This window comes from Oryx dammah, unplaced genomic scaffold, assembly GCF_014754425.2.
Source record: "Oryx dammah isolate SB20612 unplaced genomic scaffold, SCBI_Odam_1.1 HiC_scaffold_2, whole genome shotgun sequence".
Classification (NCBI taxonomy): Eukaryota; Metazoa; Chordata; class Mammalia; order Artiodactyla; family Bovidae; genus Oryx; species Oryx dammah.
In genome coordinates this window covers 69,407,875-69,424,289 of record NW_024070186.1, presented here as the reverse complement: position 1 = coordinate 69,424,289, position 16,415 = coordinate 69,407,875, and the positions used below count along the sequence as shown (strand labels likewise).

Here is a 16,415-nt window from a genome sequence, read left to right as displayed (position 1 = left end):
TAAGCATGTATATCTACTTAAAAAGCATGAGACTGTGAGGGCAGGACATATTATTTAGTCCGTTTACAGAGCGCTCAGAATACAGGGTCTCCTTGGTGGCTCAGACAATAAACAATTTATCTGTCAATGCAAGAGATCTGAGTTCAATCCTGGGTTGGGAAGATTCCCTGGAGAAGGAAATGGCAACCCACTCCAGTATTCTTGCCCGGGAAATCCCAAGGACAGAGAAGCCTGGTGGGCTACAGTCCATGGGGTCACAAAGAGTCGGACACGACTGACAGCACACAGACATCTCCCCAGAATACAGAAACACCTAAAACTGCTTGAAACAAACACCAAGACCCCGAGTGCTCTGCAGCCTGCGGATGAGAAACCAAGACTGAATTTTCCAGCTGAATCTTCCTAACTTGAATAATTTGTTTCGTTTCCCATCCCTAACAACAGAAGGGAAAATGTCATTCCCAATTTCCCAGCATCTGACTCACAAGCATCCTACATCTGCAATCTCCCTACCTTCAACTGCTTGGTTTCCCTCATTCCTGCTCTGAGAAAAGACCCACAGTGTGTGGTGGGGGGCAAGGAGTGGATTTGGAGCTTTTAGAAAACTATTCAATTCCCAAAGAGAAAGGAGGATATCAGTAAATCAATAACAGCTTAAGGTAACTGATAACATGGACAGAATCTTAAAAGGTGTACAAATTGCCTCCCCAACTCCAGCCAACTCAAAATGACCAATCCACCTGGACTTCTCATTGTCATACTGCCTAAAACAACAAGTAGCAAAGGCTTTCCTCCAAGCTCAATAGTTTCTGGCCACTTATACTTCAGTGTAAATTAGTTTACTCCAGAGTGGCTTCCTCTTAACTTCCATAGTACCACTGAAAAGCACAGGTGCTGACAGGGAGTGAGAAAGAAAATCCAGATGTATTCAGTGTGTGCGGCTTTTGAGGAGCCCACTGGGGCTTAGCCTCCCCGGCCTCTGTGCCTCTGCTCTACAGCTCTGTTCTGACTGCATTCCTTGGGGAGTTCTGAATGTTGGGAGCCCCGCCATTATGTAAATGAAATGTCTCTCTGCTCTCCTTGCTGGAAAATTCTCAGCTGCAGCAGAAGATGTCTGCACCATTAGAGCGATGTGGCTGAAGGAGCCAGAGCAGGTTCTGAGTAATCACAGCCTAATCACATTTTAATTACATTGGCAATCAGTGAGTTCTTTAAAAAAAAAAACAACAACTAAGCACCCATTAAGTGCAACACAGAAACAGGAATGATTTTGCAAATGGTAGGAGCCCAGATAGGTCAGACTGATGACTTGATTTCTCACTTCTTAAGAATTTCAAAAACTCAACAGAAAGTTAAGTATAGCTCTTAAGACAGGTAAGAGATGACCATAAATAGTCTTCCGAAAAATAGGTTCCTGCCTGTGTTCCAATTTAGAAAACTTGAAATAGGATGACTCAAGAGGGGGCAAAGGACAAAATGCAGCCTTCAAAATCAGCCAGACCTGAATTACAAGGTGGTCCTACCACAAGCAAGTAGGTATCTTATTAGCTACCACTTTCTCACTGTGAGGAGCCAGGAAAAATCAGTAACGGAAATGCCTGGCATTTAGTAGATATTCAGTAAAGCACAGCTACTGAGAAGAAAATGGCAATCCACTCCAGTATTCTTGCCTGGAGAATCCCATGGATGGAGAAGCGTAGTAGGTTACAGTCCACGGGGTCGCAAAGAGTCGGACACGACTGAGCAACTTCACCTTCACTGTTTCACCAAGTGCTGAAAGCACGAACCCTTTTAATCAAGTTAGATAACATCAGGCAATGACATTGCTTCCTCATTCAAAAAGATGACAGTAGATATTTTTAATTAACATTCCCTAAAGGAAGCATTTGATGCAAGTGCTCCTTTAATCCCAGTCACTGCTTTTCCAGTTCAAACACCTTCCATGTCATTATTTTCAGAGTTAACAGGCTGTAGTGACATCTCAGTAGCCACACTACTCCTTAAAGTAAGAGTAACCTACTCTTAGGTCTTTCCTTGTGACTCAGCCGTACAGAATTCTCCTGCCAATGCAGCAGACACGAGTTGATGCCTGGATTGGGAAGACCCTCTGGAGAAGGAAATGGTAACCTACTCCAGTATTCTTGCCTGGGAAATCCCATGGACAGAGGAGCCTGGTGGACTAAAGTCCATGACGTCACAAAGGAGTTGAAACCACAAGGTTCCTCTGTCCATGGGATTCTCCAGGCAAAGAGAGTGGGTTGCCATGCCCTCCTCCAGGGGATCTTCCCACCCCAGGGATCAAACCCGCATCTCTTGTGTCCCCTTCATTGGCAGGCAGGTTCTTTACCACTAGCACCACCTGAAGACAGACCCTCATATTCTTAGAACCTCTGCAGAGAACTCTGGGACAAGACTCTTTCTGCTGAATTTTAACCTGGAAAGTTTTAATAGTATGAGGCATTGGCAGCCATCCTGTGGCCATGAGGCAGTGCCTGTTTAAGACTGGAACCAACCCTAAGGAAACAGAGGCAGACGATACACCCAGACAAAAGGGTTTGCGTTCTGGAGTCAAGGACATGCCCAAAGTCAAGTCTTCCTGGACCTGCTAGCTTTTATGATATAACACAAACCGTTTTGTTTAAACAAGTTTGGCTTAGCAATCCTACTACTTATAAAAGAACCCTGAAAACTGCTGTTGGTTTTATTTGATTTGTCTGTTTGGGCTCTTCATTTTGCTCCTAAATAGAAATTACCTAAACCTTTAAATTTTCCTCATTACCCCCAAATGTTCAAGCCAATTCACCAACCAAAATAAAGTTAAAAAGCAATGTCTTGAGAATGTAAACAACTCACCTATAAAGAATACATATTTTTCAGAGTGGAACCTATGAATTCAATATAATTCTAATCAAATCCCTGCAGAAAGGCCAACTGCAAGATCAGGAACTTTTCAAAATCCAGGAGAAACAGTTTAGAAAATATATCAACAGAAAATTGGAATAAAGACTTACTAAGCATGGCCTTTCCCATCAAAGCAAGACCCAGTTTCCCCTACAGCCAGCCAGTCCCTCCTTTATCAGTAAGTTTGCACAAGCCCCTTATCCTCAACCATCGGAGGGCAGACAGAGACAAAACCACAATCACAGAAAACTAACCAAATTGATCACAGCTTTGTGCATCTTAATGAAACTATGAGCCATGTGATGGAGGAAACCACCCAAGACAGACAGGTCATGGTGGAGAGTTCTGACAAAATATGGTCCACTGGTGAAGGGAATGGCAAACCACTTCATCATTCTTGGCTTGAGTGTCCCACGAACAGTATGAAAAGGCAAAAAAATATGACACTGAAAAATGAACCCCCTAGGTCAGTAGATGTCCAATATGCTGCTGGAGAAGAGCAGAGAAATAGCTCCAGAAGAAATGAAGAGGATGGGCCAAAGCTGAAACAATGCCCAGCTGTGAATGTATCTCATGGTGAAAGTAAAATCTGATGCTGTAAAGAACAATATTGCATAGGAACCTGGAATGTTAGATCAATCAATCAAGGTAAACTGGAAGTAGTCAAACAGAAAATGGTAAGAGTGAACATCAGCATTTTAGGAATCGGTGAACTAAAATGAATGGAAATGGGCAAATTTAATTCAGATGACCGTTATATCTATTGCTGTGGGCAAGAATCCCTTAGAAGAAATGTAGTAGCCCTCATAGTCAACAGAAGAGTCTGAAATGCGGTACTTGCATGTAACCTCAAAAACGACAAAATGATCTCTGTTCATTTCCAAGGCAAAGCATTCAATATCACAGTAATCCAAGTCTATGCCCCAACAACTAATGCCAAAGAAGCTGAAAGTGAATAGTTCTATGATGACCTACAAGACCTTCTAGAACTAACACCAAAAAAAGGTGTCCTTTTCATCATAGGGGATTGGAATGAAAAGTAGGAAGTCAAGAGATACCTGGAGTAACAGGCAAGTTTGGCCTTGGAGTACAAAATGAAGCAGGGCAAAGGCTAACCGAGTTTTGCCAAGAGAACACAAGGGTCATAAGCAAACACCCTGTGCCAACAACACGAGACAACTCTACACACGGACATCATCAGATGGTCAATATCAAAATCAAAGATTATATTCTTTGCAGGAAGATGGAGAAGCTCTATATAGTCAGCAAAAACAAGACCAGGAGCTGACTATGGCTCAAATCATGAACTCCTTATTGCAAAATTCAGACTTAAATTGAAGAAAGTACGGAAAACAATAGGCCATTCAGGTATGACCTAAATCAAATCCTTTATGGTTATACAGTGGAAGTGACAAATAGATTCAAGGGACTAGATCTGATAAGCGTGCCTAAAGAACTATGGATGGAGGTTCGTAACATTGGTATAGGAGGCAATGATTAAAACCATACCCAAGAAAAAGAAATGCAGAAAGGCAAAATGGTTGTCTGAGGAGGCCTTACAAATAGCTGAGAAAAGAAGAGACGCAAAAAGCAAAGGAAAAAAAGGAAAGATATACCCATCTGAATGCAGAGTTTCAAAGAACAGCAAGGAGAGATAAAAAAGCCTTCCTCAGTGAACAATGCAAAGAAACAGAGGAAAACAAAATGGAAAAGATTACAGATCTTTTCAAGATAATTGGAGATACCGAGGGAGCATTTCATGCAAAGATGGGCACAATAAAGGGTAGATACAGTATGGACCTAACAGAAGCAGAAGATATTATGAAGAGATGGCAAGAATACACAGAAGAACTATACAAAAAAGGTCTTAATGACCTGAATAACCATGATGGTGTGATCACTCCTGTAGAGCCAGACATCCTGGAGTGTGAAGTCAAGTGAGCCTTAGGGAGCATTACTACAAAGCTAGTGGAGGTGATGGAATTCCATTTGAGCTATTTCAAGTACTAAAAGATGATGCTGTGAAAGTGCTGCACTCAATATGCCAGCAAATTTGGAAGACTCAGCAGTGGCCACAGGACTGGAAAAGGTCAGTTCTCATTCCAATCCCAAAGAAGGGTAATGCCAAAGAATGTTCAAACTACCACACAACTGCACTCATTTCACATGCTAGCAAGGTAATGCTCAAAATCCTTCAAGTTAAGCTCAGTAGTATGTGAACCGAGAACTTCCATGTGTAGAAGCTGGATTTAGAAAAGTCAGAGGTACCAGAGATCAAACTGCCAACATCGCTGGACCATAAAAAAAAGCAAGCGAATTTCAGAAAAACATCTATTTCTGCTTCATGGACTACACTAAAGCCTTTGACTGTGTGGATCACAACAAACTGTGGAAAATTCTTAAAGAGATAGGAATACCAGACCACCTCACCTGCCTCCTGAGAAACCTGTATGGAGGTCAAGAAGCAACAGTTAGAACCAGACATGGAACAACGAACTGGTTCAGAATTAGGAAAGGAGTACATCAAGGTTGTATATTGTCACCCTGCTTATTTAACTTATATGCAGAGTACATTATGCAAAATGCTGGGCTGGATAAATCTCAAGCTGGAATCAAGCTTGCTTGGAGAAATCTTGATTTCTTCATATCACCTCAGATATGCAGATGACACCACCCTTATGGCAGAAAGCGAAGATGAACTAAAGAGCTTCTTGATGAAAGTGAAAGAGGAGAGTGAAAAAGCTGGCTTAAAACTCAACATTCAGAAACGAAGATCATGGCATCTGGTCCATCACTTTACAGCAAACAGATGGTGAAAAAATGGAAACAGTGACTGACTTTCTTTTGGGGGGCTCCAAAATCACTGTGGATGGTGACTGCAGCCATGATATCAAAAGACACTTGCTCCTTGGAAGAAAAGCTATGACAAACCTAGAGATCATATTAAAAAGCAGAGACATCACTTGCCAACAAAGGTCTGTCTAGTCAAGGCTATGGTTTTTCCAGTAGTCATGTATGGATGTGAGAGTTGGACCATAAGAAAAGCTAAGTGCCAAAGAATTGATGCTTTTGAATTGTGGTACTGGAGAAGACTCTTGAAAGTCCCTTGGACAACAAGGAGATCAAACCAGTCAATCCTAAAGGAAATCAACCCTGGATATTCACTGGAAGGACTAATGCTGAAGCTTAAGCTCCAATACTTTGGCTACCTGATATAAACAGCCAACTCATTGGAAAAGACCCTAATGCTGGAAAAGACTGACGGCAGGAGGAGAAAGGCGATAGAAGATAAGATGTTTGGATGGCACCACCAACTCAATGGACACAAGTCTGAGCAAGCTTTGGGAGATGGTGAAGGACTGGGAAGCCTGGCATGCTGCAGTCCATAGGGTCGCAACGAGTCAGACATGACTGAGTGACTGAACAACACAGAATATGTAATTCTGAGAAGTAACTAAACCAGAAACACATACAACTATATGGAAAACCATATAGCTTCAGGGGCAGGAGAAAGGGGAGATGAAGCAAAACAAAACATGTTTCTGCCAGAAAAACTCAATACTATAAAGCTACGAGGTATAATTTATAATACTTGAAACTGTCAAACAAATCAATACAAAAAAATATCTAAACACTTCAGTAAAAATGGGCAATGGGCAAAGGAAGTGAGGAAGCAATTAACACAAGAAGAAAAACAACTAGGCAATAAGGATATGAAAAATATAAAGAGTGCTTGGCCAACAGCACTGCTGGGAAGGATGGGAAAAGGAGCTCAAGGCTGTGTTTGAGGGGAGTGAAGCAATCATCTGTATTCACATCTAAAAACACACACACATTTGACTCCAAAACTTCACTTCCAGAAACTCACCCTAAAGAAATAATAAAGGAGGGCCTTCCCTGGTGGTCTAATGGCTAAGACTCTGAGCTTCCAAATCAGGGGGCCCGGGTTCAATCCCTGGTCAGAAAACTCACAATTAAGAGTTCGCATGCTACTATTAAAGAGTCAGTGTGCTGCAACTAAGACCCGGTGCAGCAAAGAAATAATTTTTTTTAAGTAACTTTAAAAAAAAGAAGGGAGAGCTCAAGAATATTCATTACAGCATTATTTTTAACAGAAAAAAGAAGGGAGTGGAGTGGAGGAGGGAAGAAAGGAAAGAAACTTAAATGTTGAACAAATGTTTGTTACCTCGATAGAGACGGAAAGAAGCATTTGTTATACTTCTGTGAACGGAATTCACCCTTTAAGAATATTGTATTATTTAAAAATCACTGCCAACACCTTCTGAATGTGCAAATAACCCTGTTATTTAAAACTCTTTCTGAAATTGTCTTTTATTTAAATAATAGCTAGCTGGCCTAGAATTAGGTATATATATTATGGTACAACTGAATATTAATATATGTTCAATGAGTTGGATTTATATAATGTATGCCCACAGTTAGGGAATGAGCAGGCTATAAAATAGCATGAATAGTGGCTATAATGTACAGCACAGGGAAATACAGTCATTATTTTGTAATAACTATAAATGGAGTATCAGCTATAAAAATACTGAATCACTATGCTGTACACCTGAAACTAATATATTGTAAATTAACTATCTTTCAATATCCTAAAGATATCATGTATAGAATAGAATGCTATATTTCTATAAATATATATTTTTATATTCATTTTTATTTTTTTTGCCAAGAAAGATCTAAAAAAAGGATATACACAAAATATTTAACAGTGACTGGGTTATGACTGGTTAGTAGGATTGTAATGATCATTTTCCTCTTTTCATAGATCTGCATTTTCTCAAGTTGCTAAAGTTATTATACATCCTTTTCATTGGAAGAAAAAATAACATAAATGTTAATTTTTGGAAAAGGAAAACAAGAAAAGCTACCAACATGCGTTCAGATGCTAATGCAGCGAAGAAAAAGAAGTCATTTTTCCCCTTTCCTGTGGTCTCGGCAACAGAATGCAGCAGTGCACTGCTAGTTCCTCCAGGCGGCACTCAGTGGAGGCAGCAAACAACCCCTGTGACCACCACCACGTGGCCTTCACTTCTTCATTCAGTCATTCATTTGCTCATCACCTCCCATGGGCCAGACACAGTGCTGGAAAGGCTACTTGAAAAGCATCTGCTCTGCAAAATCCCACGCAGAATGCATTTGAAGAGTTAGGGTGGTTTATGCACTTTTTATAACTAAGTCTTTCTCCTCCTACTGCCCTTAGACTCTGCATATCCCCCGTGTGCTCTTTCATAGTGCATCACTGTCTCCTTCCCCACACTCAACCATAACTGCTAAATTCGGAAGTGATGAGGAGTAAGAACCACAGAGTTTGGCCCAGAGCGCCTTTAAATTCAAGGGTGTTTAAGAACTTCATGAAATCTTATTCAAGGATGTGACTCAAAAACCAGGAATACATGCAGGTCACTCTGAGTTCAGTAAGCCTGAGGAGGGGACGTGGCTGTTCTGTATCATTAATGACCATCTCTGAGAGAATGGTTGGTCCGTCCAAGCTCCATCAGAAGACAGGAAACCCTAATGACCAGACTCTCTCTCCCTCTGCAGCCAACTACCTTGGCAGCGTTACAAGGGCCCCATCTTGTGGTTTATTCCTTCTGCAAGAACTCACCATCCTGAAGAAAAGTCCATTACAGAAAATCAAGGAAGCGGTGAACCAATGGACATGGGACACATAATAAATCCTGCTCATGAATTATTGAGTAACTTGTCCGTAACAGCTTTTAATATTTTAGGCCAGGCAGTGATTTCCAAAAAGTAACACAAGCCCCTTTAGACAGGTTGGAAGTTGGGAGAACTATAGCTCGTCCTTTTCTTATCTAGCCGCATTAACACAGTTTCAGTGAAGAAATACCCGTTTTATATAAAAGAAGAAGGAAATTTCCCTCCCCCTCTCTGTCTCTAGAGCCATATCAATGCATACGCGTTAGGTCTGGTAAGACCATGAAGCTACGTGTCATACCATTATAGGAACAAACGCTGTTATGGTGAATTTAACTAGATACAACTATTATTTTGTTGGTGCTTTCTATGCACCGGACACCACAAGCTCTATAAAAGTAAAACGGCCTCTGTCCTCCACCAGCTCCCTGTCAGCTGGGAGACACAGGTATTTACACAACTAATTTTATCTCAAGATGAACCTGATACCTCTAATAAGAAAAGCAAACACCCCGTTACAGGAGCTACGGGCACAGGCTCTGCAGGCAGGCTGCCTGGGGGAGAGGAATTCTGGTTCTACTTCTCATCAGCACAGCGAGCTTGGCAAGTTACTTTGCCCTCTCTGCCTCAGTTTCCTCATCTGCAGCATAGACACAATCCCAGTGCCTACCTCACAGGGGTACTGTGAAGACTAAATATGACATGAGTGAAGGACTGTTAATGTTGGTATAATTGTCATCAGCCTGTGAGGTAAGGAGGGACTGATTACCATAAGAACCTGGGAGAGTGGCCCAGAGAAATGGAACCTGTGGCTAAGTTCTGAATAACGATGAGGATTTTAGCAAGCCGTGATGGGAAAGAAGGGGCAATTTGCATCTAAGGGTTAGCCTGAATGAAGGCCTAGGGGTAAGGAGAGGGGGTCGAGGACCACTAAATGGTGTGGCTACAATACCAAGCCTGTGAGCTGTAGGGCTGGGGAGTGCAGAGGAAACAACACCGAGAGACGAGCTGGCTGGGACCTGACGGCAGGGGGTGGTGGCTGCCAGGCTCTGATCCTATAGGGAAGGAGAGCCCGAGAGACAGGGTACAGAGTAGGCAGGAACGTGCATTCTGACTTTGAATCTTGGCTCTACCTCTGAAGAACTATGTGATCTTGGGCAACGTTACCTAATCTTTCTATGCCTCTGTTTTCTTACCTGTAAAATGGGTATGGTGAGGATTAAATGAGTGTCTACGTAAAGTGCTTAGAGTCATGCTCAGCACAGGGTGACATATATGTGTTTGCTGATGGAGGGCACCACATGCACCTACAGCAGTTCTTCCTGACCTGACAGCCCTTCAGAAAATGATCAGGAGGAGGTATGAGCAACGATAGGGTCAAGGGTATAAGATTGCTTTTCAACCCTTCAAAAATGTTACCACGAAAGTAACGGCTCTCTTTGGGACCAAAGTGTTCATGGCCTACAATGGAATTTCACCTCAAAGCACAGAGCAAGTCAGAGCTGGCACTAAAGTGAGGTGCACACACCAGGTGGCATGCCTAAGTCTGCCAAGACTCCCCCAGGTCACCCTGGCCCAAGAGAAGTGGCAAGTGCACCATTTATGCGGAGAAGGCAATGGCACCCCACTCCAGTACTCTTGCCTGGAAAATCCCATGGATGGAGGAGCCTGGTAGGCTGCAGTCCATGGGCTTGCGAAGAGTCGGACACGACTGAGCGACTTCACTTTCACTTTTCACTTTCATGCATTGGAGACGGAAATGGAAACCCACTCCAGAGTTCTTGCCTGGAGAATCCCAGGGACGGGGGAATCTGGTGGGCTTCCGTCTATGGGGTCGCACAGAGTTGGACACGACTGAAGAGACTTAGCAGCAGCAGCACCATTTATGAGCAGCTGGGATCTGTGCTAAGGTTTGAATGATGGCAGACTTCCCTAGTGGCTCAGATGGTAAACGCGTCTGCCTACAATGCAGATACCCAGGTTCGATCCCTGGGTCGGCAAGATGCCCTGGAGAAGGAAATGGCAACCCACTTCACTACTCTTGCCTGGAAAATCCCATGGACGGAGGAGCCTGGTAGGCTACAGTCCATGGGGTCACAAAGAGTCAGACACCGCAACTTCACTTTCACTTTAAAGATGTTAACATGCAGGAATGGGAAGGAAGGGGGTGAAGAGAATGTACCACAACCCCTTGAGCAATCCCTGAGGCAAGAACTTACTTCCAGATCCATCCTTGACTCTAGGTCCTTCGGGTTTGGCCTCAGAAACGATGTTCGCATTGGCATTATTCTCCATCTCGATTACAAAGTCACTGTCTTCCTCAAACTCAGGATGGCTAAAGATCCAATCCAGTGCTCTTTCCAGGTTACTATTCTGATAAAACAAAACATTTTTACAATGTATGCTGTCCCAGGGCCTCATTATATCCTGACTGTCTGAACCAGGATGTCAAGCAGACAGGGCAGGAGGCCTGAATTCATTAGTCCTAAGTGGCTCTGAGTAAGAGGCTCTGACCCTGTCTACGAAATGCACTTTCCATGGACATTCTGCAAGTCTCTCAACTGAGCTCTGTAATTGGATTCGCTGGAAAACAGTACAGAACAGCAGGTCAGCATTCCAAAGCTATATCAGTCCTAGCTCAGCATTTCTGTGAGCTGATGTTGATAATGATGAGAGGCTGAAGGCCAAAGAGAATGGCATGTGTCTTACTGCAGCTCTTTCCAAAGCCACACTAACTGCAATGCTACCTTCTCCACCAACTGTATTTTGTGCAGATAACCATGCAGGGTGGAGGGAAGCTAACATGGGTACCAGGTCAGAGCCTCTTCTCCTAAATGGCAGCAGAGTGACTGAACTGCAGCAGAGACAAGATGATGCCTTGATTAATGAAGACAACACTGGTTAGTTAAGTTACATTGTTTTAAACTGAACTCCATGTAATTCAAATCAATGGACCATAAAAGCATTTCCGTCAATCCCCTTTGTGACATTACTTGATGAGTTAAACAGTTTGTTTAGATGTAGGCAAAATCTCCAATTAAACAGTCCAGCAAGTAAAATAATTGGGGCATAAACAAGCACACTGAGTATAACAAACTCCAGTTGAAACATTTCAAGCATTTTAAAGGGAAACAGATTGTTCCAGCCAAACTGTCGGGAGCCAGCAGAGAGCCTCTGTAACCTCAGCAAGGGGCCCAATCAGAGCCCAGTCAGGATGGCAAGAAGGACTCGGGAGCAGATATCCACTCAAAAATGGATTGGTTCTGGTGGTTTAGTCACTAAGGCATGTCCAATGCTTGCAATCTTGTTCCCTTGGACTGTAGCCTGCTAGGCTCCTCTGTCCATGGATCTCCCCAGGTGAGAGTACTGGAGTGGGTTGCCATTTTCCTCCTCCAGGGGAACTTCCCAACCCAGAGATCGAACCGGAGTCTCCTGAATTGGCAGGCTTTACCACTGAGCCACCAGGGAAGCCCTCAAAAATGGATTATGGTGTGAAAAAAAAAAAAGTACTTTCCCTCAATATTAAACAGATGTCTACACTGCAAGAGGAAGGCCTCTTCTCTACCCTCCAATATCCTGGTCCCGTCTTTCCTGATAATATCAGGACTTCACGAATACCTGATAAACCTTCTCTCCACAGAGAGAAACAGAAGCAGAGAATTCCAAAGAGACTTCTCCATGAGGACTTTTGAGAGAGAACACTCCAAGATCTTGGTATCAGAAAAGCACAATTTCTCCTGAAGGACTGCCTTTTTGGACACAGGATCTCAAGCATCCCTCCTTCCTCTAAGGCCACAGGCTAGCTCCAAGTAAAGTCTCTGACCTCATGCTAATGAACATTAAGAGGACACAGAGTGTCTTTCAGCTGGATTATCTTACCTCCATTGTATCCTCTCCCTCACTTTTTAAAAATATCCTTACTCTTAAAATCTCTGTATGTTTCCCTCAATCATTTATTTTAGCTTTATATATACTACATGCTAATAAACCTTTCTGGGGTATAGTGGGTGTGAGACAGACATGATTCAAAATGATCAGAGGACTCTGGAAAGTTTCAGTTGCCACTAACAAAACAGAAGAGGCGGGGGTTCACACGGTCTCTCGTGCTTACCGTTGCTCGCAGGGCCTGAATAGCCTGATTTCGATGGAATCCCATGGAGGTAATGATAGCTACACTTTCTTCCGGAGGTTGGTTATCCAATCCAGTAGCACCAAAAACAGAGGCCCCAGCAGAAGCTGCTCCTCCATAACCAGGCATGGTCAGCGGTTCAGCAAAATCTGAAGAAAAGAATCACACTCAGGCCCCTTCCTTTTTCAGGTCTTGAAATAAACAATCCTCTAGAGCTAACAAGAAAAAGTTACAATAATCAAGACAGTCTAAAACTGGCATAAGAACAAACATATAGATCAATAGCCTAATAGAATAGAATTCAGAGTTCAGATATAACCCTACATATCAATGGTCAACTGATTTTCAACAAGGGTACTGAGACCATTCAGTGGGGGAAAGGACAGTCTTTTCAACAAATGGTGCTGGGACAACTACATATCCACGTGCAAAAGAATAAATCTGGATCCCTACCTCACATCATATGCAAAAATTAACTCCAGATGGATCACTGGCCTAAAGGTAAAAGCTAAAACGACAAAACTCTTAAAAGAAAGCATGTAAGAAAATCTGTGTAACCTTTGGGTTAGGCAATGGTTTTCTAGATACAACACCGAAAGCACAAAGTGACAAAAGAAAGAAAATAGACAAAAGGATACTATCAAGAAAGTGAAAAGATAACCCATACAACAGAAGAACATATTTGTAAACCATATATCCCATAAGGTAACTGTATCCAGAGCTCTTCGAACTCAAAAAATACAAAGACAGCTAACCTCATTAAAAACAGGCAAAGCATATGAATAGATCTTTCTCCAAAGATATGTAATTGGTCAATATGCATATGAAAAGGCATTCATCATTAGCCATTAGGGAAATGCAAATCAAAACCACAATGAGATTTAACAACGGTTGGTGAGGATGTAGGAAAACTGAAGCCCCCATACATTGCTAGTGGGGATATTATACAGTCACTGTTAAAAAACAATTCAGTAGCTTCTAAGAGAGTTAAACATGGAGTTACTATATGACAGAGAAATTCCATTCACGAGAAATGAAAACATGTCCATATAAAAATTTGTACATGGGGACTTCCCTGATAGTCTGGTGGCTGAGAACCTGCCTGTCAATGCAGAGGACACAGGTTCAACCCCTGGCAGGGGGTGAGCCCACATGCTTCTCAGCAACTAAGCCCTTGCACCACGCTACTGAGCCCATGTGCTGCACCTGCCGAAGCTCCTGCACTTGAGCCTGCCTGCCACAATGAAGCCACAAAGAGACGCCACTGCACGCAATGAGAAGCCCATGAACCACAATGAAGGGTACCCCTCACTCGCTGCAACTAGCGAAAGCCCACACACAGCAACAAAGACCCAGTGAAGCCAAAAATAAAATAAATTTTTAAAATATATTTCTAAAAAAACTTTGTACACAAAACGTTCATAGTGGCATTATTCATAATAGCTAAAAAGTGGAAACCCAAATATCCATCAATCGATGAAAGAATAAATAAAACATAGTATGCCCATACAACAGACTATTATTCAACCATAAAAAGAAATAAAGTACCAATACACGCCACAACATAAATGAACCTTGAGAGCATGATGCTAAGTGATAGAAACCAGAAACAAAAGATCTCACATTGCATGATTCCATTTATATGAAACATCCAGAACGGACAAATCCACAGAGCCAGAAAGAACGTTGACTAGTGATTCCCAGGGGCTGGGAAGAACAGGGAAAATGGAAAGTGACTTCTATTATCTACAGAATTTCTTTTTGGATAGTTGCAAAACTCTGTGAATTTACCAAAAGCAGCCCTGGTGGCTCAGACGGTAAAGCGTCTGTCTATAATGTGGGAGACCCAGGTTCGATCCTGGGTTGGGAAGATCCCCTGGAGAAGGAAATGGCAATCCACTCCAGGACTATTGCCTGGAAAATCCCATGGACAGAGAAGCCTGGTAGGCTACAGTCCATGGGGTCGCAAAGAGTCAGACACAACTGAGTGACTTCACTTCACTTTCACTGTAATATACACTTTTTATCTGGGGAAAGTCTTTTTCCTCTTTATTTTTTAAATTCTGAAAGTATGATAACACATTTACAGGAGACTTGGAAAATACAGAACAAAGTTACATATAGTTCCACTATATATTACAATTATTTTTTTAAATTAAGATTTTTAGTTGGAGTTTCAATATCAAACTCAAAAATTAATAGAATGAATAGACAGAAAAGTAGAAGGATATAGTAGACCTGAAAAGCACTATGAACCAATTCAACATAAAGATTTATACAACTGAAATGTATACTTTAAATGAGGGAATTATATGGTATGTGAATTATACCTTAATAAAGTGGATAAAAGTTAATGCTAACTAAACAGCCCCTATTTCTTCAGGCACATTCTTTTATCTCAAGTTCTCATCATTTCTTAGCTAGAAGTATATCGCACATCTTTCCAAAGTTTTTTTTTTTTGCTACTGAATTATACATTTTAAAAGGGTGAATTCTCTCTCGACAAAGCTATTATTTAAAAGAGGAAAGCAAAGACTGTGACTTTGCTACACAGGCAAAATAACCATTCTCTCCCATCCACTCCACGTAGCAGATTGTGAGCTGATAAATCATTTTCTGGGACACACCCTGAGGACACAGAAGGACCAAGGCTTAACATCACTGAGGGCCAATCATGTCAGACTCCAAAGCCAGCCCATCTTCTGACCACCTACCTGGCTCTTCCATGTGAACAACGATCCAGTTGAAGGCCACCTCGGCTCCCATATTTCCAGTAAAATACACAGCCTTCCGACACGCTTCTAGAGGGAAGCCCATCTCAGCCAGCTGCATCACTGAAGACTCATCAATATCTGATGCTACAGAGCACACAGGATAGTCTGGCGTAAAAAGTCAACCCTATATCTTCTTGTCTTAGCTTCTCTTCACCCCTTATCCACATGCTACCCAAAGAAGGTGCTATTTTGTTTGTTTAGATGGTGGTTTAACTGTGTTTTGTTTTAAGCCATCCAAATATTAAGCTATTTTAGCTGAGTTTTTATCTTTGACCAAATAGGAACCATGGTAATTACCTGAACAATCCAAGCACTGAAAAACAACTCCCTAATTTCCTATGGGGAGATCTAGTATATTCCCAGAACCATTTCAGTCTCTTACATCACTCTCAAGACCACTACAGCAGGCTCTCTTAGGACTGAAATTGGAAGAGAAAGCATTCTCTGCAGGCCAAAAAGCTTATCCCTTAAACCTCACAGGAAGTTATACCAGGTCTTTAGATATATCAGCAATCAAAGGATGCGATCACTCTGAGAAATGGAGAGCCCGACATCAAAACAGAAGGAAAATTTTTTAACTGTATACACTTAAGATATTAAAAAGGATGGCTTTACAAACATAACTTTGGCTTAGATACAGGTTTTCTTTTCTTTTCACAATAAAATATAGATATGGGTAGAGAGGGCTTCCCTGGAGGCATAGACGGAAAAGAATCTACCTGCAATGCAGGAGACCCGTGTTCAATCCCTGGGTCGGGAAGATGCCCTGGAGAAGGAAATGGCACCCTACTCCAGTATTCCTCCCTGGAAAATCCCATGGACAGAGGAGCCTGGTGGCCTCTAGTCCATGGCGTTGCAAGAGTCGGACACGACTTAGTGACTAAACCATGGGTAGAAAGGTGCGTAAAGACACACCTATACATACATATGTC

General features: G+C 42.2%; 1 protein-coding gene across 2 annotated transcripts in view; it reads right to left on the bottom strand.

Moving 5' to 3' along the window:
- USP13 (ubiquitin specific peptidase 13) overlaps positions 1-16,415 on the bottom strand; it is a 131,874-nt gene that overhangs the window by 13,103 nt on the left and 102,356 nt on the right. For both annotated transcript variants that reach the window (XM_040251429.1, XM_040251437.1), the window contains exons 17-19: positions 15,424-15,567; positions 12,692-12,858; positions 10,800-10,953 (exon numbers count right to left, since the gene is read on the bottom strand). In XM_040251429.1, coding sequence (XP_040107363.1) covers positions 10,800-10,953; positions 12,692-12,858; positions 15,424-15,567 — 465 coding nt within the window. The remainder of the gene's footprint in view (positions 1-10,799; positions 10,954-12,691; positions 12,859-15,423; positions 15,568-16,415) is intronic.